Raw genomic sequence first — 23,291 nt, forward strand, 5'->3', positions numbered from 1 at the left:
AAATAACTTTGAGATATGTATTTACATCTCCCACTGCCAATATCTGAAACTGAACCTCTTTCTAAAAAGAAATGAAAAAAAGATGGAATGAGATCCAGTCCCCGCCAGTCTCTTTACACTGAATAAAGAGGCTGGAGTGCTGTAAATAGACCCTAAAATCTCTGTATCAATCTGGGTAAGGATTCTCTCAGAGCAGGCACTGTAGTATATAGACAAGATACACAATTATCTACACCACAGTGAGGTAGGCTATGTCTACAGTAGCAAGTGAAAGACAAAATTGTGTCCTTCAGAGGTGTTTAAAAACACACACACACACACACACACACACCCCTAAAGACAAAAGGTTTGCCGATGGCAAGTGCCAGTGTGAATAGCGCTTTGTCAGCAGGAGTGTGCTCCTGCTGACAACACTAATGCTGCTCATTGGAGGTGGAAGTTTTTTGTCAGCAGGAGAACCAAACAAACAGCAGCTACAGTGTGCCCCTTTTAGAGGCACGATGAAGCAGCACAGCTGTGTTGCTAAAAGCTGCACAGTGTAGACATAGCCATATGCAAAGGGAAAAAGTTATGTATTTGTATGCATCCACATATTTCAAACATCATCCAAATAATAAAGACTTAATGAACTACTAGGGGAAGTCTAGAACTGTACAGTTCAGTAGAGAAAAGGTACAACAGGAAAAAAAGACCCTATAAATTCAGCTCTACGCTTCACATTTAAACAACAGACTAATAAAAAAGGACAAAAATGTGTTATGTTTGCCATATGACTTGCTCATCAACTGTCTAACTTAGGGCCTGCTCCTACTCCCATTTGGGAATTTTTCTATTGACTTTAACAGGAGCAGAATCAAGCTCTAAGACGGGTTTATAAATATTACCCAATAAGCTCAAAAGATGACAAGACAAAAGATTAGCCAACAATATATTATTATTGATTTTGAAGTCTACTGCATTAAAGTTCTAGACTGGCAAGTTTAGATCTGAATTGAATTTTACTTAATGTAGGTTACCATAAGTGTGAAGACACAATTTACCTGTATTTTTGGCTGTGCAGAAAAATAAACTTGAAGGACTTCAACAGTACTGCGTATTCGAACTGATGCTCTCTCTGGCTCAAAGTTTGGATTGATTAAATCAGTGAAGGGTTCATTTGTTACATCATTTCCCAGTAACGAATAGTAAAAGAAAAACTCAGGCTGTCGTTCTGGAAGTTTCATTGTACTAGGAATTAACTAAGTGTGGGGAAGAAAAATCATTTTATTTTTACAGATAAATAATTACAGCTGCCTTCAAGCATCTGCTTAGAGTTATAAATACTGCAGCAAAAAAAAAACCTGTCTTCAACTCCAGAAGAGCAGACTAACCTAAATCCCAGATTGCAAGAATGTTTTAAAATATCTGTATACATGGGGAGTCAGTCTTTCCGTATTAATGGCCAGATTCTGCCACTATTCCTCACACTGAGTGATATTTTACTTCAGATGCAATCCGAAAGACTTCAGTGGGACTACTTGTGGGATAGCTTTAATATGTATTAGGGCTGTCGATTAATCGCAGTTAACTCATGTGATTAGCTCAAAAAAATTAATGATTAAACATATTTGTAATCACACTGTTAAACAATAGACTACTAATTGAAATTTATTAAATATTTTTGGGTATTTTTCTAAATTTTCAAATGCATTGATTTAAATACAGAATAAAAAATGTAAAGTGAGCACTGTACACTTTGTATTACAAATATCTGCATTATAAAAAGAAACCGTATTTTTCCATTCACCTCATACAAGTACTGTAATGAAATCTTTATCGTGAAAGTGCAACTTACAAATGTAGTTATTTTTTGTTACATAACGGCACTCAAAAATAAAGCAATGCAAAATGACAAGTCCACTCAGTCCTACTTCTCATCCAGCCAATCATTAAGACGAACAAGTTTGTTTACATTTACAGGAGATAATGCCACCTTCTTCTTATTTACAGTGTCAACAGAAAGTGAGAACAGCAGTTCGCATGGGACTTTTGTAGCCGACATTGCAACAAATTTACGTGCCAGATGCGCTAAAGATTCATATGCCCCTTCATGCTTCAGCCAGCATTCCAGAGGTCATGTTTCCATGCTGATGATGCTTGTTAAAAAAAAAAAAAAAAAAAAAAAAAAAAAAAAAAAAAAAAAAAAAATGCTTTAATTAAATTTGTGACTGAACTCCTTGGGGTAGAATTGTATATCTCTGGCTCTACTTTACCCACATTCTGCTATATATTTCATGTTATAATAGTCCTGGATGATGATTCAGCACACGTTCATTTTAAGAACACTCTTACAGCAGATTTGACAATGTAAAGAAGGTACTAATGTGAAAGATAGCTATAGCACTCAAAGCAAGGTTTAAGAATCTGAAGTGCCTTCCAATATTTGAGAGGGATGAGGTGTGGAGCATGCTTTCAGAAGTCTTAAAAGAGCAATACTCACACGCAGAAACTACAGAACCCAAACTACCAAAAAAAGAAAAATCAGCTTTCTGCTGGTGGCATCTGACTCGGATGATGAAAATGAACATGCGTTGGTCTGCACTGCTTTGGATTGTTATCGAGAAGAACAAGTCATCAGTATGGATGTGTGTCTTCTGTAATGGTAGTTGAAACATGAAGGGACATATGAATCTTTAGCGCATCTGGAACATAAATATCTTGCGATGCTGGCTACAATAGTGCCGTGCGAACACCTGTTCTCACTTTCTGGTGACATTGTAAATAAGAAGGCGGCAGCATTATCTCCTGTAAATGCAAACAAACTTGTTTGTCTAAGCAATTGGCTGAACAGAAAATAGGACTGAGTGGATTTGTAGGCTTTGAAGTTCTACATTGTTTTAGTTTTGAATGCAGGTTTTTGGTTGTTTTTTTTTTTTTTTTTTTTACATAGTTCTACATTTGTAAGTTCAACTTTTACGATAAAGAGATTGCACTACAGTACTTGTATTGGGTGAATTGAAAAATGCTTTTTTTTTACAGTGCAAATATTTGTAATCAAAATTAAATATAAAGTGAACACTGTACACTTTATATTGTGTTTTAATTGAAAATCAGTATATTTGAAAATGTAGAAAACATCCAAAAATATTTAAATAAATGGTGTTCTATTATTTTTTAACAGAACAATTAATCGCTTGACAGCCCTAATTTGGATTACACATTAGTGCCTAGAGAACTCAACTGAAATCAGGGCCCCAACACAATAGGAACTGTATAAACACATAGTAAGAGTCTAGAATCTCTGCACCTTGGAAACAAACAAGGGAGGTCAGAGAGACAGATGTGTAATGACTTGCCCGAAGTCAATGGTAGAGATGGAAATAGAACCCAGGTTGCCTGATTCCCATTTCAGTGCCCCAGCAACTAGATTATACTGTAGTACTAGGATTTTATAGTTGTATTTTGTATAATTTAGAATGAAGGATAAAGAATAATGCAGCATGTATTAAATTTATTGATGTGTGATATTATTTGACCATACTCTGCCAGCCACCCTTTCTGAAAGCAGAAAGGAATGGCCTCGCGTGCCTTGGTAAAGATACATCTGCCAGAATCTTGTGTCTGAAGCTGATTTCAAGGCAGTAAAAGACCTTTAGTGTCACCGCTTTGTTGTAGGTTTAAAATTAGTATTTTGAAATAAGTAAAAGAATGCAATGATTATTTTCTCCTGCATTGCTATTTGATGTTCCTATTCAAATGTTCTCTGTAAATCAATCCTGTTTTGTGTGTGAATGACGAACATGTGCGTTAGAAGACAAGCGTGAAGGCTATCACCAAAGCAGATGTTCTAAGGAGGACAGACAAAGGCGCCAGAAGATTGTAACATGCCCTTATTGAGATGTCAAAGGAGGGCAGATTGATGACTCTAAAAGATGAGGCAAGCACCTATCTATCAGGACAAGATAGCGGTGATCAAAACCAGCATGGGGTAATTCCCCAAGAGACTAATGAAGAAATAAAATGAAGAAGAATAATTTAAGAAAACAAGCACTTATCAAACGGCAATTGATTACAACATGACGGTGCAAAACTCATTGGTCCCAATGAAGGAAGATCACTATATAAACAGAATGCTTTGCCATTAAATTTTGGGTTTGTCCTCCCAAGACTTCCCCAGAGCATCATGTCATGACTGACAGTAACTGGCTCCTCCCTGCCCGTGATCAATCTAGCTGGCCACTAGGTTGCTCCGGACTGGTAACTATACTATCGACTGGCAGGACAGTGTGTATCTGTGTGTGAGACTGAATGCATATGCTAATTGTTGTAACTTCAATAAACGCATTGTGTTAACTTTTCCCCTGAAAAAGATCTCGTGTGCTTCTTATAAGTATAATACCACTTTCAAATAAGGTACTCAATGTAAAAGTAGCAAAATCTGGTCCTATGATTCCAACCAGTTTCATTATAAAGCTCTAATTTTGTTTCCCTATGATTTTGGCATGGAAAATTGCCAAATTTACTCAAGGAAAAGACGACTATTTCTGTAAGGTTTGAAGAAAGTTCAAACAACTTTAGTTACAGATCAGATCATTTAAAAACTACACTGATTTGAAAGTATTAACTTATGTTTAACAATTATTTGTGTCCTTGTAATTCAAAAAGCAGCTTGTTGTGAACGCACCACCTTTTCCATTCGTTAAATCTCTCTAAATTTATTTGTGTCTATATTTGAAGAAATAGGTTGTATTTAATTAAAGTTATTGCTTGGATAGTTTTGAGCCCAATTACTGTGAGAGAGAGAGAGAGCGCGCGCATGTTGTCTTTTCTGGGCTGGTTGCATCTTAGAAAGAAGAGAAAAAGTTACTCACCTTGCAGCAACTGAGGTTCTTCGAGATGTGTGTCCCTGTGGGTGCTCCACTCTAGGTGACAGTGCGTCCCAGCGCTGTTGATAAGAGATTTTCGGCAGCAGTGTCTGGTTGGGGCGCACGCACTCAGGAAGATTCCAACGAGGCGGGAGATACCGAGTGCGTGTGCCCTACAACCTTCTCAGTTCCTTCTCTACCATGGAGAATCCTACTAGTACTCCAAAGTAGAGGGGAGGAGGGTGAGGAGTGGAGCACCCACAGGGACACACATCTCGAAGAACCTCAGCTACTGCAAGGTGAGTAACTTTCTCCTCTTCTTTGAGTGCTGTCCCTGTGGGTGCTCTACTCTAGGTGATTGTATAGCAGTACCCACTATGATTGGTGGGACTTTGGAAATGCGGCAGTGAGTACTGTAGATAGTACTGTATGGCCTACTATGGTGTCAGCCACGATGTCTTGCATGGGAGCATAGTGTTTTGCAAACGTGTGTTCAGATGACCATGTAGCCGCTTTGCAGATGTCAAGAACGGAAACGTTTTGTAGGAAGGCAACGGATGTCGACATGGCTCAAGTGGAATGAGTTCTAATGCCTTCGGGTGGTCGAAGATTTTTCGCATGGTAACAGGATCTGATACAGTCAGAGATCCACTTGGATAGCGTTGTTTAGAGATAGCCATGCCTTTCGATCTTTCGGCAATGGAAACAAAGTTGTGGAGACTTGCGAAATAGTTTAGTCCTGTCTAAATAAAAGGCGATTGCTCGCCTGACATCGAGAGTATGCAGGGTTGCCTCTTGCGGAGTCTTGTGAGGTTTGGGATAGAAAGTAGGTAAATATATAGGTTGGCTGAGGTGGAAGGTTGATATCACCTTAGGAAGAAATTTAGGATGTGGTCTCAAAGTGACTTAGTGTAGGGAGGATGGGCCATCAGGGCACTCATTTCACCAACTCTCCTTGCCGATGTTATGGCAACTAAGAAAGCCACTTTCATGGACATATGGAGATGAGAGGAGGTAGCCAAGGGCTCAAATAGAGGCTTCATGAGAGCATGAAGAACGAGGTTAAGATTCCATGCAGCCGCTGTTGGGTGAATTTCAGGGTAGAGATTTTGCAGGCCCGTGAGAAAGCATTTTATGGTGGGGTGGGTAAAGAGTGAGTATCTATCTAATAGGTCATGGAAGGTGGTAAGCGCCGCCAGGTGCACTTTGATGGAGCTGAGCGAAAGTCCGTCCTGTTTTAGTTTCAGGAGGTAGTTTAGAATGTTAGGCAGGGTCACGTTATTGGGTGCTTAGTGATTAGGTGAGCACCAGAAAGCAAAAACGCTTCCACTTCTGCAGGTAGGTTTTACGAGTGGAGTCTCTCTTACTGTGCAGGAGGACACATTGGACTTGCTCGGAACAGGCTAGTTCATGGGTTTGGAACCATGAAGGAACCAGGCTGTGAGGTGGAGCTTTTGGAGTTGAGGGTGAAGAACTCATCTGTTGTCCTAGTAAAGGAGATCTGGCCTGGTGGGGAGAGCCCGTGGGTAACAGGAGGACATGTGGAGTAGGTAGGGATACCACGTCTGTCTTGGCCAAGTCGGGGCAATAAGGATGACCTGAGCCTTGTCGTCCGCGATCTTCCGAAGAATCCTGTGTAACAGAGGGATTGGTGGGAAGGCGTACAGGAAGTAGTTGTTCCATGGGATGAGGAATGCATCTCCTAGGGATGCAGTCCTGAATCCTGCTCTGGAGCAAAACCGGGGGCTTTTCTGTTTTTGGGTTGTAGCAAAGAGATCTATTGATGGGGTGCTCCAGAGGGAGAAGAGCTGTTGGAGTATTGCGGGATGCAGTTCCCATTCGTGTTCTGTCGAGAAGCGCCCGCTGAGTGCATCAGCGGTAGTGTTGTGGCAGCCTGGTAGCGATGATTTGTATTCGATGTCGTATGCACTAATTCCATAGTTGAATGGCTTCCATACAAAGGGAATGTGATCGGGCTCCCTCTTGTCTGTTTACTAGTACATACATGGTATCTGTCTGTTAAGAGCCGCAGATATTTGTTCTTTATGAGGGAAGACAGTGAAGGTATGCTCTCCCCACTGCTCTAAATTCTAAGAGATTTACGTGTAGATGCGTCTCTGATGCGGACCACCGGCCTTGTGCCGTGTCCCCCTAGATGTGCTCCCCAACCGATTAGGGAAGCATCCGAGGTGAGCATGAGCATTGGGGATCGTTGCTGGAAGGAAACCCTCGTGCAGAGGTTTTCTGGACTTGTCCACCACTGTAGCGAAGCTATAACATTGGAAGGAGAAGTTAGCAGCATCCTTAAGGTGTGTCTGTTGGGTTTGAAATTGGAGTTGAGCCAGCCCTGGAGACATCTCATATGTAGCTTGCCGTGTTGAACCATGAAGGTGGTAACTGCCATGTGGCCAAGGAGCTGTAGGCAGATTCTTGCTTGTGTCCTGGGACGAATAGAGAGCATGCGCATGAGCTGCGTGATAGCGAGGAATCTGTTGTATGGGAGCCAGGCCGCCCTCTGGGTTGAGTCGAGATGAGCTCCGATGAACTCTCTCTGTTGGGTAGGTGTCAGGGTGGATTTTTGGAAGTTTATTTGGAGGCCTAGGCTGCGTAAGAGGGAAATGGCGAAATGTGTAGAATCAAGGGCTCGCCATAGGAGTTGCCCTTGATGAGGCAATCGTCCAGGTACGGGAACAGTGTGACCTCATGTTTGCAGAGGTGAGCCACCACTACGGCTAGAGTCTTGGAAAAAGCTCTTGGTGCTGTGGAGAGGAAGAACTCTGTATTGAAAATAGTCGTGACCGATTGTGAATCGTAGGAAGCATCTGTGAGCTGGATGAACTGATATATGAAAGTAAGCATCCTGTAGGTCAAGGGCTGTGAACCAGTTCCCTTGATCCATTGTAGGTATTATTGTGCCCAGTGTGACCATCTTGAATCTTTGTATCCTCACGAATTTGTTCAGTCAGTGTAGGTCTAGTATAGGCCTCCATCCTCCGGTCTTTTTCTGCGTTAGAAAGTAATGGAAGTAGAAACCTGTTCCTTGATGTTGCGTCGGCACAGTTCCACCACGCCTAGTTGCAGAAGATATGCCACTTCTGTGCGAAGTAATTGCTCGTGAGAAGGGTCCCTGAAGAGGGACGGGGAAGTGTAGGCGGGTAGGATATAAAAGGGATGGAGTAACCGGCCTGAACTATTTTGAGGACCCAGCCGTCCTGTGTAATCCGCTGCCAGGCAAGTTGGAAATTCTGGAGGCGGTGGCCAAATGGGCAAGTAAGCGGTGGAATCAAGGGGTGGTCATGCAGGCCCTCGACCACCATTTCAAAACTGTTGTTTATTGCCTGGTGGACGGAAGGTGGTGGCTTGATTTTGATTTTGTCTGTGCTTGAAGGGGGGGGGGGGGTTTAGTACGATTCCTAGTTGTGTCATATGGTCTGGGTTGAGGACGATAGTACTGATGTGTGCGTGGTCTTTGGTAGGGTTGGTATCATTGTCTCCTGAGAAGGGATGGGTGAGTGCCCAGGGTGCACAGTGTCGCTCTAGAATCTTCCATGCTATGGAGGAGTTCATCAGTTTTTTTGGAGAAAAGTTTGCCCTTATCAAAGGGGAGATCCTCCACTTTGGTCTGGAGTTCTTTAGGAATGCCAGATGCGGAGAGCCATGAGGATCTACGCATAACCACAGCAGTTGCAGTGGTATGGGCTGCTGTGTCCGCCGTGTCTAAAGATGCCTGTAGGGCTGTTCTGGAAATCAGTTGGCCCTCAGTGAGGATTGATTTGAAGTCTGCTCTTTTATCCTCTGGAATGTAGGAGGCAAATTCAAAAAGTTTATTGTAATTATCAAAATGATAACTGGCGAGGAGAGCAGAATAGTTTGCATTTCTGAATTGTAGCACAGAGGACGTAAAAACCTTGCGGCCCAGGACGTTAAGGTGTCTAAGGTCCTTGTCTTGCGGGGTGGGTCGATACTGTGACTGTTTCGTCCTCTGTGCAACTGCATCCATGACAAGAGAGTTCGGTGGTGGATGAGAAAATAGGAAGTCTGCGTCCCTTGCAGGGACATAGTATTTACGTTCAGCCTTCTTGCAAGTTGGTACTAAGGAGGCTGGGGTTTGCCAGAGAGTGTCAGCTGGCTCCATAAGTGCTTCGTTTATAGGGAGCGCAATTTTTGAGGGAGCAGACGGTTGAAGGATTCTGAGGAGTGTGTGTTGCATCTCCTGAACCTCTTCTAAGGGGATATTTTGACTGACTGCCACCCTCCTAAAAAGTTCTTGAAACTGTTTGCAGTCGTCCATGGCCTGTGGAGGTGAAGGGAGGAGGGCTTCATCCGAAGCTAGTGGAGAGTTAGGGGTCGGTGAGTCAGGATATGGTGCATAGCTCCCAGTCTCAGCAGGGGGCTCAGGCACCCTAGAAGTGGATGGAGCAGGAGACTGAGGCACAGAAGGAGGATGATTGGTAGGAGAATGTTGTCATGGGTACCACTGAGGCCAAAGCATAGGGTAGGAGAACTCAGGTGCCGCCCACGGGGGGGGGGAGGGGGGGGAACTGAGGTTGTTGACCTTGAGCCATGACTTGAGGTGGCAGAGGCGCCTGTGGAGGAGAAGCAGGAGAAGAGAACTCCGCTTGCTGCTGTAAATCAAGTTCCCCGTCAGTGAAAGCCAGTTCAGGTGGAGCGAGTGGCTGTTCAGAAATGAGTCCTGTGGGTCTAGGAGCGGAGAGTGAGGCTCAGGCGGCACTGAAAGGTCACTTTGGGTGAGAAACTGTCGCTCCTGCTCCCTGGGCTGAGCTGAGCCTACTCTCTGCTCTAGCTCATTAGTAGGAGAAAGTGAGAATGAGAGTGTTGCTGCAGACTGCTTAGAGTTGCCCTGCAGGGGGTCTGCTTCTGGTGCGCGGGTAGAAGACAGGCTCGGTGCCGAGACTGAGTGCACTGTCGGCGTCATGGCTGTTTTCGCTGTTGCGGCTGAGTGCGCTGTCTGCACTGCGGCCGTTGTCGGTGCCGAGGAGGAGCGCGGTGCCGGCGCTGAGGCTGTTTGCGGTGCTGAGGAGGAACGACAAGTCCTCGCCGTGGCCATTTGCGGCGCTGTGGGGACCGGATCCACAAGGACCTTCCCAGAGTGGGAAGTCGGGTCCCTGCCTCTGTGCTCTGTCAGAGCCGTGGCTGAGGCATTAGAGCAGGCAGAGGCACCTGTCTTTGGTGCTGTCAGCACAGAGGGTAGAGATCTCGAAGGAGACCTCCTACCCTTGTTAGAGTCTCTTCTGTGAGACTGTTGTGCTTCTTGCCTCTGCTCCAGGAAGAGTGAAGTAACGCTTCCCACCGGTTCCGATCTGGCTGGGGAGCGTGAGGGAGCAGGTTTAGCCTTTCCCGCCTCTGACAGCGGCTGTAAGGATTTTTCCATCCTCAGGATTTTGAGCTGTAGATCCCTGTCACGACGAGCTCTTGACTTCAGGTTTGCGCAATGGAGGCACTTCACGGGGATGTGGGTGTCCCCGAGGCACTTCACACAACATGAGTGCCCATCTGACTGTGGCATGGAGTCCTGACAGGAGATGCATCTTTTGAATCCTGAAGCTCCTGGCATTATGAATTAGAGATGGCTGAGGAAAGTGTCTCAACGGGAGACAAGCCTGAGGGGCTTTTTTTTTTTTTTAAACTAAGTAACTAACTATGTAACTATACTAAAGGAAGGTAAACAACTGGGAAGTAATTATTAATTATTTCTATGTTCTTTGTTACTGTTTCCTATAAAGACCAGGGAAGAGAAGGCAACACTGCCCCGAGTCTTGTCTTTAGCTGAGGATGGTTGAGAAGGAACTGAGGAGGGTGTGGGGCGCACGCACTCAGGAAGATTCCAATGAGGCGGGAGATACCAACTGAGTGTGTACGCCTCAACCAGGCACTGCTACCGAAAAATCTCCGATCAACAGCGCCGGGACACACCGTCACCTAGAGTGGACACCCACAGGGACAGCACTCGAAGAACAACTTAGGATGATTTAGGGTATTTCTATAGGAAATAGAGCTTCCTTAACCTCAAGTGGCAGCGATCTGTATTTTTGAAGATGAAGAACCAAAAGTTTTCAAGCTTCAGCTAAGTAAGTGTGTAACATTAAATGTGGAGAACGTCTCCCTTATACAAACTTGCAACTACAGTTCCATGATTAGGTTGATCTGATTGCAATTAAATTTAGAATTACAAAGAATTTTTTTTTAAAAAAAAACAAACAACTTGGCAAGTTCCAAACAAAAAAACCCAAAAACCACTATTTTAGAAATCAGTTAAGATTGCTGAGTGATGACAATGTACCCATCTCACCACTAACAAACCCAAATGCTGAAGAAAATAAATGAATGGTTTGACATCATAAATCTTACACTGTTCACATAAAAATTCTTACCAAATATAAAGTAATGCATAATTTTTCAAAATACAACTTTAAATCTAGCCCAAAATGAATACTATTCTTTCACCAGAAGATGATAAAGATTTAAAAGATAAGTCTTGTACCAGAATACAGGAAATAGGAAAACAATAGCCAAACCATTACTTTTTCACATACTATAAACGTTTTATTGGCATAATGGTCTTAAAGGTGAATAATAATCATTACCTGTTCCAATTGTGTGGCAAATGCTATAGTCACAGACAAAACAAAGTATTCTCTGCAATATTCTGCTGGTCCAATTTGATGATAGCCTTCTTCCTCATTCAGGACTGCTACAATGTTTTTAGGATCTAGCCCAGAAAGCAGAGCAGGCACTTTAAGAGAAGATAATTGTATTTATATGGTTATGTCCTTCTACATCTCCAGATGTGTAGTTCATCTGTTCTTAAATAAAATAAAAATAATCATCGAAAACAAACAAACAAAAACCACACAACTGTAACCCTCCCACCCCAAAATTACATCATGGAGCATAAGACTGATATCCACCTGGGCCACCAGCAGAGTTGGAACTTTTAGATCCATCACACAAACAGACAATGATTGCTTGAGCTAAAAGCATAACTAATAGCAGTATCAGACTGGCATCTTCTATATGGACCAGAACATTTTACTAGTGGGTTTCCTGGGCATTTGCTGACAGTAGAGGAACCGAGAGACTTGGGAATCCCAGGTTCTGGAGGGGAGTATGCTCTAGCAGACACCAACTCACATGCCCATTCCCACCCTAAGCATGACTCCTTCTGCTCTGTCTACTCCAAATTATCCCTGTCTCTGCCCATCACCTCCCTGTTCTTGGCTCCTCCTGACCACTCTCATTCCCTCACCTAGTTAGTCTGTCTCCACTCGAGACTTAGGAGATACCTGGTGGTGCCTATTAGCCTATGGGAAACAGGGAAGACCTTGAGTCTTCACAAACTTCAAAAACCTTTCACATATGCCCTCATTCCTCCTTCCAGGGAAGGGTGGAAAATTTAGGGGAGTGAGTTAGGCTGAAGGCAGCCAACCCTGACTACAGGTTATTTAACATGATGCCATTTAACACTGCATTGAACTGTCTTGTTGTGACAGTTCTCAGGGCACCCCGGACTGACAGTCACCTTGTTACCCCTGCCTCCAGAAGAGGGAGTCTTCCCTGTGGTAGCTGGGGGTTAGCTCCCTAACATCACCATCCTTTCAGCCACTCATGCACTTTGGTCTGGGCTATGCCAGCCCAAGCTTCGCCTTGCAGGTTAACAATAGGTGTCAACAGGTTAACAATTCCTGAGTCCTTCTGAATCATTCCTCTGTGATATCCAGCCCCTGGGTACTTACAGAAATCCCAGATCCTCTGCACTCAAACATGCATTCCAGTTTTACCTTAAACCACTGTTCCTGTAAACCACAAGGAGCTTGTGACCATTTATAACTGTGTAAGTGGAGAAAGAGACAAAGGGAATTTGAACTTAGAGATCCCAGTGTCTAGGAATAGAGCAAGAGTCAGGCTACCAAAGTCAGGCTGACATGGACTCTAATAACACGAGACTAGAAGGGCTAGGCGAGTAGAAAGCGAACGAGAACAGAATGTAAGAGATACAGTTTTGACTTTGTGTTAGCTAAGAATGGAACGTAGACTGTCAAAAATTAAAGTGAGATATCAGAAAGAAAATGTATAACAAAATACATTTGTTGCTGATTATTGTATTTAATGAAAGGTATAAGAGCTTGCCTAATTGTTTACCTAATGGAGACCTGCCTTGGGAGGGGAAGCCCCGCCCAACAGTACTCTCCCGTGCATTTGCAATTGCTTGAAAATAAAGCTGCCTCTAGCTTGTTGCTTTAAACTCAGAGTGAGAACTTGTTTTTCTCCCACATAATAAAATAAGAGTAGTTTTCAAAAACAAAGATTGAACTAGAAATAATAAAAAGTGGTAAAAACAAATGGTTACAATTAAAAAAACAAGAACGCATGAACCTGGGTCTACACTTATCAATAGTTACCTTTCATATCTAAGAAAGTTGACTTTCTTCCCCTCCCGCCAAAATTCAGTCTGTTGCAGAACAGGCTGGTTTCTCTAGAACCAGGATTCAAACATTCATAAGGGGTTTCCTCAGTGAATGGATGCATAGTGTCCTTCCCCATACTATATTATACTGAAAAGAGTTTTGGTTTCTATTCACAGATAAGATGAAACTAGCTGTAAAGTTTCTTTTTTACCTCAGTGGTTTTGATTGTTTCTTGTTGCCTCTGCTGGTTTCCCATTCAAAAGTCTTAGGCTATATCTACATTGGCAATTGAAAGACAAAAGTTGTGTCTTTCAGGAGGTGTTAAAAAAAACACAACACAAACAAAATCCTGCTGAGACAAGTGCCAGTGTGAACAGCACATTGCTGGCAGGAGTGCTCTCCTGCCAACAATGTGAACACCGCTCATTGTGGGCAGAAGTTTTTTGTCAGCAGGAGAGCTGACAAACAGCAGCTACGCTGCGCTACTTTTAGTGGCACGGCTGTGGTGACACAGCCGTGTCACTAAAAGCAGTGTATTGTAGATATAGCCTTCATATTATGCAGGGCTAAACAACCTAGCCTTTCTACTGCATCACTGGCAATCAAGGCAGAGTGACAACTCCCCCTTGCCTAGACGGGCCAGTACCAAGACAGTGTCTCCTTGTGACAAATTTCTACTCCAAGTCCATCAAGCATACTTTCAGTACATTATTCCTTAAACATTACCCATACACATTTCACAGTGATTATAACTCTTAACAAATTACAAGCATTTGGAGTTATATTACATGTTACTCTCTATAGATAAATAGGTAGTGTTTCAGATCTGTTGCAAGAAATATTTACAAAGAAAGAGGATCCTTTGCCAAGGGATCTGTGCGTCACACTCGTTTTGGAGCAGGAGAGCTCCAGTTCTCTCCCATCTTAAACTAAACATTAATAAAATTTTGCACCTTCTGCTTTAAAAATCCATCTCTGTATCTGTATTTTATTTTCCTGCGTGCCCTGATCAACTCTTACCCATGTTTTCTACTGCCTCCTTTCTAGACTACTTCATTTCAATACTTTATGATCTTAAGTACTATCAAAACTACAGTCTGACAAGGAAATAAGCAGCTTTTTTGTTTTTAAATGACACAAACCTCACAACCATCCTATTAAAAACAAACAAACGCACACAGACACTTTACTGGATCCTGATATGATTGGAAAGCCATTATAAAATAATCCTTGCACTCAGGGCTTATATTTATATGTACTACATGCACTGTAACAGGTTGTAAATATTTTATATAAAAATGCTACTAAAGTAAAATGCACTTGTGTCCCAAAACAATGATTTGCAATAAACCATATTTTCTTCAGGCACATGAAACAAAAACTTTTCTAAATAAAATGTAATTAAATTTGAATTATGCTACTAACCTTTCCCTTCTCTTGGAGGCGCTTCTTTTGCTTTAAAGCCATCCACTGGTGTTTTTGTATCAGTTTCCAGCACTATACTTATCTGTATCTCAGATTTAAATTTAATATATTTGTTGCTGAGCAAAGGATACCATTTTGGTGCCTGCAGAATTAAAAAAAAAAAAAAAGGAGTTTCAAAAATAAGCAAGCAGAGAATGGCAAAGGCATATAATGTGGTAACAGGTTGAAATACATCTTTTGGCAGTTAGGCTGTAGCAGAGTTAAGATGAGCTTGTGTGTTTATTTTCAAAATATCAGACTGATTCTCTGTCACATTCTACCATAATAGCTTTGGTTTTGTTATATCAAATTTCTTAGGTAGATTGATGTGGACCAAACCTTTCTGCCTAACAGTCTAGATGTCTAACAACAATGCCTTGATAGGCAGCTTCCCATGCACTTCCAAAGGCTAAGATGGAGCTAAAAAAAAAAAAAAAAATTACAGCAAGAGGTTTATGGGACTCCATGGCAACATCTGAAACTGAACCTCTCCCTCCCCACCCGAGACCTGGGGGAGGATGGCAGGGAGAAGAGGAGGCAGAGAGCGAGCTTGCCCCAGACTCACCCTGCAGAGGCGCCTCCTGCCCCACAAGGCTGGGCATGGTTCCCTGCTCCAGGCATTGTGATCTGGCACATGAGATCACTGATCACTCAAATTTGACCCAACGACCTTTCCATCATCACAGAGGAGTGGCCGGGCCAAATCAAAGTGGCACTGTGACCTTGTGTGCCAGGTCAATGCTAGGTGCTCAAATTCCAAAGGTTTGGGAGCCCTCTTAAGCGGGGACTGGAAGGTAAACTGCCATTTCTGCACATGCCCCATCCCAGGCATCCCTGAGCAAGGTTTACTCAAAAGTGTCTGCGATTCACCTAAAAAAATAGCTCCCTAAAAATTGCCAAACACTAGCCTTTTGCTTTATTTTTTCCTTTTTAACATTTTTTTCTCTCTGTCCCTCTTTTTCTCCTCTAAGGTAGGCAACTGTGGCTTAATGACTGCAGCAGAGGGAGCAGAAGTCAAGATATCTGAAGTCTATTCCCAGTTTTGCCCTAATTCCCTGCATAACCTTGTGCAAGTCATTACCTCTCTTTGTATATCAGTTTACCTATCTGTATAATAGGTTGCACCCTAACTCACAGGTGTTTTGTGAGACTGATAAGCACTGTCTTAATACACAAAGAGGGTGTGTTTTTTTTTTTAAATCCAATTAGCTTAACATAACTAAAAAACTGAATCAAAAGACAGACTGACATATCTGAAGCCATATTAGCTGGCCATATTTTAAGTTAGACTCCTAGAGGAAAAAACTCCACATATTCCTTCCAATGCCTGGGCATATTCAACAAGATAACAGGCTAAAACCGCCATAGAATCTTTAATCAAAATAGAGAAAAATCTTGTTTTTCCTAAGATCTCATCTGATAAACCCTCCTCACATGATAAAACTGTATGGAACGCAAGCTTTCTCAACCCCGCTAAAATGGGAACCCATGGCTCTAGGGACTCCAGGCTATTGTATGACCAGCATGGTGTAGTTTAAGGCCAGTAAGGATCATTAGATCATCTAGCCTGATCTCCTGTTTATCACAGGCATTAAATTTCACTGTATTGAGCACTATATTTTACATTTGGTTAAAGCATAATTTCCAAAAATACATCCTGGACTGATTTGAAGATATCAAGAGATGGAAAATCTGCTACTTCCCTTGGTAGTTTGTTCCAGTTTCACACTGTTAAAAATGTACTTATTCTGTCAGTGTTACGTATTGGTCCCAGATAGTAGAGACACCAGGTGGGTGACATAATATCTTTTGTTGGATCAACTTCTGTTGCTGAGAGAGACATGCTTTTACAGAGATCTTCTTCAAGGCAATCCTCAAGCTGTCTCTCTCAGCAACAGACGCTGGGCCAACAAAAGACAGTGTATCACCAACCTGGTCTACCTTATTTCTAGTTAAAACTTACTGGCTTCAGCTTGTCCTTTAGTACCCGGTATTTTCTCCCTGGGAAGGTACTTAAACATTGTAATCAAGTCACCACTCAGTCAAGATTTTGATAAACTAAACAGATTCAGCTCTCAGTCTCTCACTCATTTTAATCATTGTTTGAGTGTTTTTCTGTGTACTATTATTTCATTGTCATGATCCGAGGGCTTTTATTTTTTTTTTTTTAAGAATGGAAATTTGGTTGTTTCAGCAAATAAGAACCAACTACTCAATCACAGACAAAAAAATAAAAACCCAATACTAGTCTGATTATTAGACACAGCTTACAGAGAATTATTGATGTATTTGTATTTCATATGAAATTTAATATTGCAATTCTCAAAATCTTTAAAATTCAGGAAGGAAAAAGAAACTTCACACATGTTTAACTTGGCCATGTCACAGTAATCTCCAATGACCAATTTAATGGTCAGATATATTTTACATTTCATTATGTTAATAAAATGTATACAGAATATTTGTATTTGTTCTTCACACATGCTATTAAAATCTCTTTTGAAAAGGTTCTGAACCTTATGCTCTGATGAGTCAACATTCCTTCAAATAGGATTTGAGAGCTCTGCAAATTCCGTTTAAGAACTACTTCAGTACCTACAAAAATGGAAAATGTAGTAAGTACTGTCAAACTGTCAGTTATTACCATCACTTCATAACAAATAACATACTTGTTTCTTTTCTTGAGCAGCTCTTAAATCGAGTACAATATAGCCTATATTCTCCTTAGTTGAAGATCTAGGATCCAAAGCAAAACACTGGAGTTTGATAGGCGTACGCTGTAGCCTGAAAGAATACCAAAATGAAATCCAATTTGTGCCAACAATCCCTGTAATCAGACTTAACTGATGAAAAATGTCACAGCATGGAAAGATGACAGTATAAAAGAAATGTGAAAATATAGCAACTTTTTAACTGGTTTACCTCGAGTTATGGTACAAACTGAATGTACTGTAAGACTTCTACAATCTAACACTTTTATAAATGATAAGGAGGTAGATAAACCCACTTAAAAACAGTTAGTTCACGAGACCCTTCTAAAGCCCAAGCGATCATGGAAAAGATATAGTGGTATTATATGAACCTGTTCCTCACCAGAAAGAGAGGCGGGTTCCGATTCTACGCTCAGATATGTAACATTAATCACCACTTAGTTTTAACTAAATTCAAATGCTTGTTTTGTTAAAATATGATATATGTTTGCGGTTGAGGAAAACAATCCAGAATACATAAACGTTGTTGTTTTAGTTAAATAAAACAAATTAAACGTCTGTCTGGTGATGTTCTCCTCCTAATACAGCATGGCAAGAAAATCCTCCAAATATTAATGATTAACCTGTTGAGTTGGAGATAGCACCTCCAGATGACTTCATAAATACCTGCTTCAATTACCTTTGGTAATTGAAATAACCAAACAATTATTCATTTTCTGATATAGCCATAAAACTAATCTGAAAAGTTTTCAAAATAAATATCACTTCAAAAATGTATAGTGTGTACCTTCTAAAAATGAAACCTACATCTATCTGAGTTCTGAAGAATATGTATTACGCTTATAACAACCAAGAAGAATGCACTTTAATGTAGAAATGCATGATTAAATCAAGTCTTCCTGACTAGTGATTTAAATCAAATCCACCTTGGTACTACAGTCATTAAAATTTTTAGAAGCCAAACGCATAGCTTTCACTGGCTGTAAAGATAAAAATAATGACAAAATTGACAATTTTATAATGTAACCTGTGCTGGTGAAGTGCTTTCCTATCAAGTTCCCAAGCCAATTCAGTGGCAAACTCTGGCTGGTCTGCATGATCCACGGGATCCGTAGCTAGCTGTTCACCATCAAACTTTGCTTCTACCACAAGCATATGCTTTGCACGTCTGGGGAAATGGCGTCCTGGAAAAAATACAAAGGCACAACTATCAGGCATCTCTCCTAAAAACACAGAAGAATTTCTGTTTTTTTCACAAAAAACAAACTGTACAAATAAGTTTTCTGTATCATTCTTCTTGAAGTTGTTTTAATATGTATTAATATACTTTCCACATCTTAATTTTAAAAAGAAGTGGAAGGTGGACTTCAACACATAAAAAGGTAGAAAAAAGTATCCTGAGTAAATATATGTGATAAATAAATTTCTATTAAAAAACTGGCTTTTAATCATTTGGTCCCATGCAAACATATATGTCAGTAACTTTACTAGTGAGTAGCTTTATTAAATATAATGGAACTACTCAAATGAGTAATTTTACTCTCCCATGTATATGGGATCAGGCACGTACTATGATATTTTGATTTTTTTCCTTTAGTTCTGGAAGTTCATTGGGTTGTTTAAATGGGTATAATAGGCAATCTTTTCTAACTTTATCTCAAGAGCCAGGGCTGAATTTTTACATTATTTGTTGTACACCAACAGTGTCCTAGTACTGTCATAAGCAAGAATAATTCACTGCCTGCCATAAAGAGCTTGCAATCAAAGTTGGACGGACAATACAGTCAGATACATAGCAGGAATGTTGCTGGTGCAGTTTATTTATTTATTTGTAAATGGTTCCTTACAAGCTGCCATTAAGCTTTCCACCAACCTGATGTGAGGTTCTTATTTTTTTAAAACAATAAGGGGTAGAGGAAATGAAGATGGAGTCAGACTTCTTGTGTTCGTTTGTTAATTTTGTGATTTGGGTGCTCATAACAGCAGGATATTAAAAACACTCAGCCAAATAGGCATTGTGCAATTCTCCCTCCCCAAATTTTCACAATACTTTATTTAGGGATTTGACTAGCATCTATCTAAATTTGGTATACAAGTTTTCAGCCCAGGAGCATTATCACTAAAGATGTTTGAGTTGTATTATTGGAATGTAAAAATGTAGAATCACCTCCTAAAGCAAGTATAAGCTGAGTCTTGAAAGCTATTGGTCCATAAAGAGTAATCAGTCTTACCAAATTTTTATATATACCTGGAAAAGGAACATTATTACGACTGCAAATATTTATATACATCCTAAAATTCTCAACACTTTATAAAAAGCAGCCTACATTTTCAAATGTAACAAGTTATTTTCAAAGTACTACTTGGGACTTTTAAAGAGGTGGGAGCTCAGTACTCTATGAAAAGTAGGCTTCTTTAAGATAAACTAAATTGGGTACCACCAATTATCTTTTTTTGAAAATTTAGACCAGCATGCCTCTCTCAATTAGTTACTACATAGCAGTAACTCCTGAGACAAGAGAGATAAGAAAGCAGTCTGAATCAACACTCTTCTGGCCTAATGGATTTCTCATTTTAAGGAAACGACAGAGTTTTTTCTCCTTATGACTGTGAATGTAAATCAACATGTATTTTGTATTTACTGTAGTTATGTCTCAAAAATTTGTTATCAGACTATGAGAAAAGTTATTTCAAATTATATATTGTAGTGTTGGGCACTTTACAAATAACATTTAGAACAATTTCTTGAAAAAGATCTTCCCAAAGTCATTCACTGAGAATGTAATGCTGAAAACACAGAAAAACACACAGAAGTGCTTCATAATAATGAAATAATCAGATATTTTCAGACAGAGTAGAGTAACATTAATTTAGGAAAACCTGCAACTGAAGCATAAAAAAGCCCGAGATATTTATTTAACCGTCCTTTCCCTACCTACCAAAATTTCAGAAAGTTAACAGAAGGCTGTAAATCACATTTACAAAGTGTATGTCCAAACTGACACGATTTTCAGAAGAAAGCTCTCTCCCAAGTAAAGACATTTTGTGTAGAGAAATGAGGTGTGGATACATCTGTAAGGAACATGAGTTCAAACCTGTAATGAGGCCTGCATGGAATTTATTACAACACCTAAACCTTTCAGCTCTATTTGTATTTATATGTTAGCTTTTGTCTTTATATTTTAAAGAAATTGTATTTCTATAGGGTTTGGTCCGTCCAGGTATCAAACTTTATTTGATTATTATTTTGTTAAAAAAATTAAGATATGGATCATTAGGATATGGCAAATAAAGGGACATACAAACTTTTTAAAAAGCTGAGTAGAATTGAGTGCCATGAGTATATCAAGAGTTTCAAGAATTACACCTGTCTTTAAGTTACATCTGTAAAATACACAAAACTTTGCAGTCACCCTGTCTGCGTTTCTCTCCCCCAACCCCTTCTTTTTTTAAAAAGTCTCCCCCTCCACTCCCTGTTTGTTTATATGTGAAAGCACTGTGCAAATAAAACGTTAAACTGATCATACACAAACTATCAAACATTCTAACAACATTGAAAATTAGTTCCCCCTCACCCAATTTCTTTCTGTTAAAGTAATCATACAAACAGCAGTTACAACACTGAAAATGTTGTTTCCCTTTTACTGTTTCAATTCTAACTTATACATAGCCGAAAACTCACTTTCCCTCAAGTAAACCAGAATCAGGGATTAATCTAAAACCCTGGAACTGATTTTTACACCATCTAATTTCACAGTGTTACATGAATGAATGTTTTCTTTCAATATTTTCTGTCATTTACAATTGGAGAGAGAGAGCACCACCATAAAGCAAATGAGACAAGCAAAAGTTTAATACGTCTACTCTCCAACACCTTAGAAGGAGTACTCTGTTATTTGCAATACCCTGAATTAGCTACAACATCCAGGGCAAGCAAGCAGAAAAAGGGGGGGGAAGTTCTTAAAGACTGCACAGTTATTACCTAAACACCTGCTTCACCTTCCCAGTGGAAGGTAGTGGCTAGGAGACCCTTAAGATATGTAGGCCCTACATCAGCCTTGCCATTAATGTTAGTCAATTGCACTGAGAAACATGCTCATTTAAATCAGAGCTGAATTTGGTCCACAGAGCTTACAACAAAACTAATGGAAGTTTGCTCATTCATTTAGATTTTAAGTAATTCTGACTTTATTAAGACTACATTATCCCCCGGATCAGTGGGCAGTGATTCATCCACCAGGGGTTGATTTATCGCATCTAGTCTAGAGGTTGATAAATCAATCCCCAAGAGCTCTCCCATCGACTTCTATACTCCACTGCACCAAGAGGCGCAGGCAGAGTCAATGGGGGAGCGGTAGCAGTCAATTCACTGCAATTATGATATTCACATAGCTGAAGTTGCATAACTTAGATTGGGGTCGGCAACCTTTCAGAAGTGGTGTGCCAAGTCTCCATTTATTCACTCTAATTTAGGTTTTGCATTTGAGTAATACATTTTAAGATTTTTAAAAATGTCTCTTTCTATAAGTCTATAATATATTACATACAACAATAGTTTAGTTAAGTAAATAAGGTTTTAAAATTTTTTAAGAAGCCTCATTTAAAAATTAAATTAAAATGCAGAGCCCCCCCAGACCAGTGGCCAGGACCCAGCAGAGTGAGCACCACTGAAAATCAACTTGCGTGCCGCCTTCAGCATGCATGCCATAGGTTGCCTACCCCTGACTTAGATCTATCCCCTCCTAGTGTAGACCGGGACTTAGATGGAGACTGTGCCTCTAAGGAGTAATGTAACTTCAGTTCTGAAACTATTCTTGTATATTCCGTATGAAGTACTCCCTGTTGTTAATAAAGAGAGAAATCAGACAAAAAAAAAAACAAAAAAAAAAACGACATCAGTTGTAAGGCAAGTCCATATACCTTACTTAAAAGTAATTCAGTCCCACATCCTGGCATGTTACAAGGATTACTAAATCCATCATCGTGGTATTTTAGCAAAATTTACACAATCCAAAAACAAACAGGGAAAAATGAAAGAGTGCAAGGATGTTAATGCCAGGAGACAAACGTGCACGGAGCAAGAGCCAGCTCTGGGCTCAGTGGACAGCTCAGTACTTTACCTTCCAGGATGGAGACAACGATGAGCAGTTGGTCGGATCTGGAGACCATTTCTGCTTTGGGGCTGTATGTGAAATCGGGGATCCGGGCTAAGGCTGGCAGCCTGCGGGGTGAGTGGGGGTCGGGATCTGAGGCCGGGGCGAGCGATGTTCCGGTCTGAGCTGAGTCCGGTTACGGAGAAGGGAGTCTCGGGCCCTGGCGGGGGGTCCCCACATGCAGCGTTTCCAACCTCTGTGGGGACAGAGCAGAAAGCTGCTGCCACCGGAGAGCGAGATCCGCCGCGCCCAGCTCCGCTCGCGGTGCCGCCACCCACAGCCCTTTGCCGCCTCGGACGCGCTTTAAACCAAACCGCTGCCTCCGCCACTCTACTTCCGCCTAGCAACCAAGCCACACAGGGCACCCTGGCGGACAAAGAAACACAGAGACTAGGGTGGAAGAGGAGAGAGCGCCGCTTCCGGCGTGGGGTCACTCCCGGCCAACCTACAGCCCGGCGTTTAGGGTGGGAGGAAGCGGCGTGTGTGGAGCAGCGCCACCTGTGGCTGAGGCGGGAGAACGACACCCCGAAGGCTCTAGATGGAGTGTGCAAAAGCAAGAGAAAAAGGGGCGCTTGCAATTATGTTATCCGTCCTCCTAGCAGTGCCGTAGGGCTGGGGTGCGAGGAAAAGGTCCGGGGGGGAGGGGGGGCTGCAGGGAGTGTTGGCGGAAGGCTGAGTTGCATACACATCTGA

General features: G+C 41.2%; 1 protein-coding gene across 4 annotated transcripts in view; it reads right to left on the reverse strand.

Moving 5' to 3' along the window:
* The window catches only part of CEP120 (centrosomal protein 120), a 69,291-nt gene extending 46,325 nt beyond the window's left edge, over positions 1-22,966 (reverse strand). For all 4 annotated transcript variants that reach the window (XM_050945637.1, XM_050945638.1, XM_050945636.1 and 1 more), the window contains exons 1-6: positions 22,566-22,966; positions 18,473-18,629; positions 17,404-17,518; positions 14,696-14,837; positions 11,450-11,598; positions 1,041-1,238 (exon numbers count right to left, since the gene is read on the reverse strand). In XM_050945637.1, the coding sequence (XP_050801594.1) occupies positions 1,041-1,238; positions 11,450-11,598; positions 14,696-14,837; positions 17,404-17,518; positions 18,473-18,629; positions 22,566-22,614 (810 nt within the window). In that variant the 5' untranslated portion in view covers positions 22,615-22,966. The remainder of the gene's footprint in view (positions 1-1,040; positions 1,239-11,449; positions 11,599-14,695; positions 14,838-17,403; positions 17,519-18,472; positions 18,630-22,565) is intronic.
* Positions 22,967-23,291: the final 325 nt, after the last annotated feature.

This window comes from Gopherus flavomarginatus, chromosome 3, assembly GCF_025201925.1.
Source record: "Gopherus flavomarginatus isolate rGopFla2 chromosome 3, rGopFla2.mat.asm, whole genome shotgun sequence".
Lineage (NCBI taxonomy): Eukaryota > Metazoa > Chordata > Testudines > Testudinidae > Gopherus > Gopherus flavomarginatus.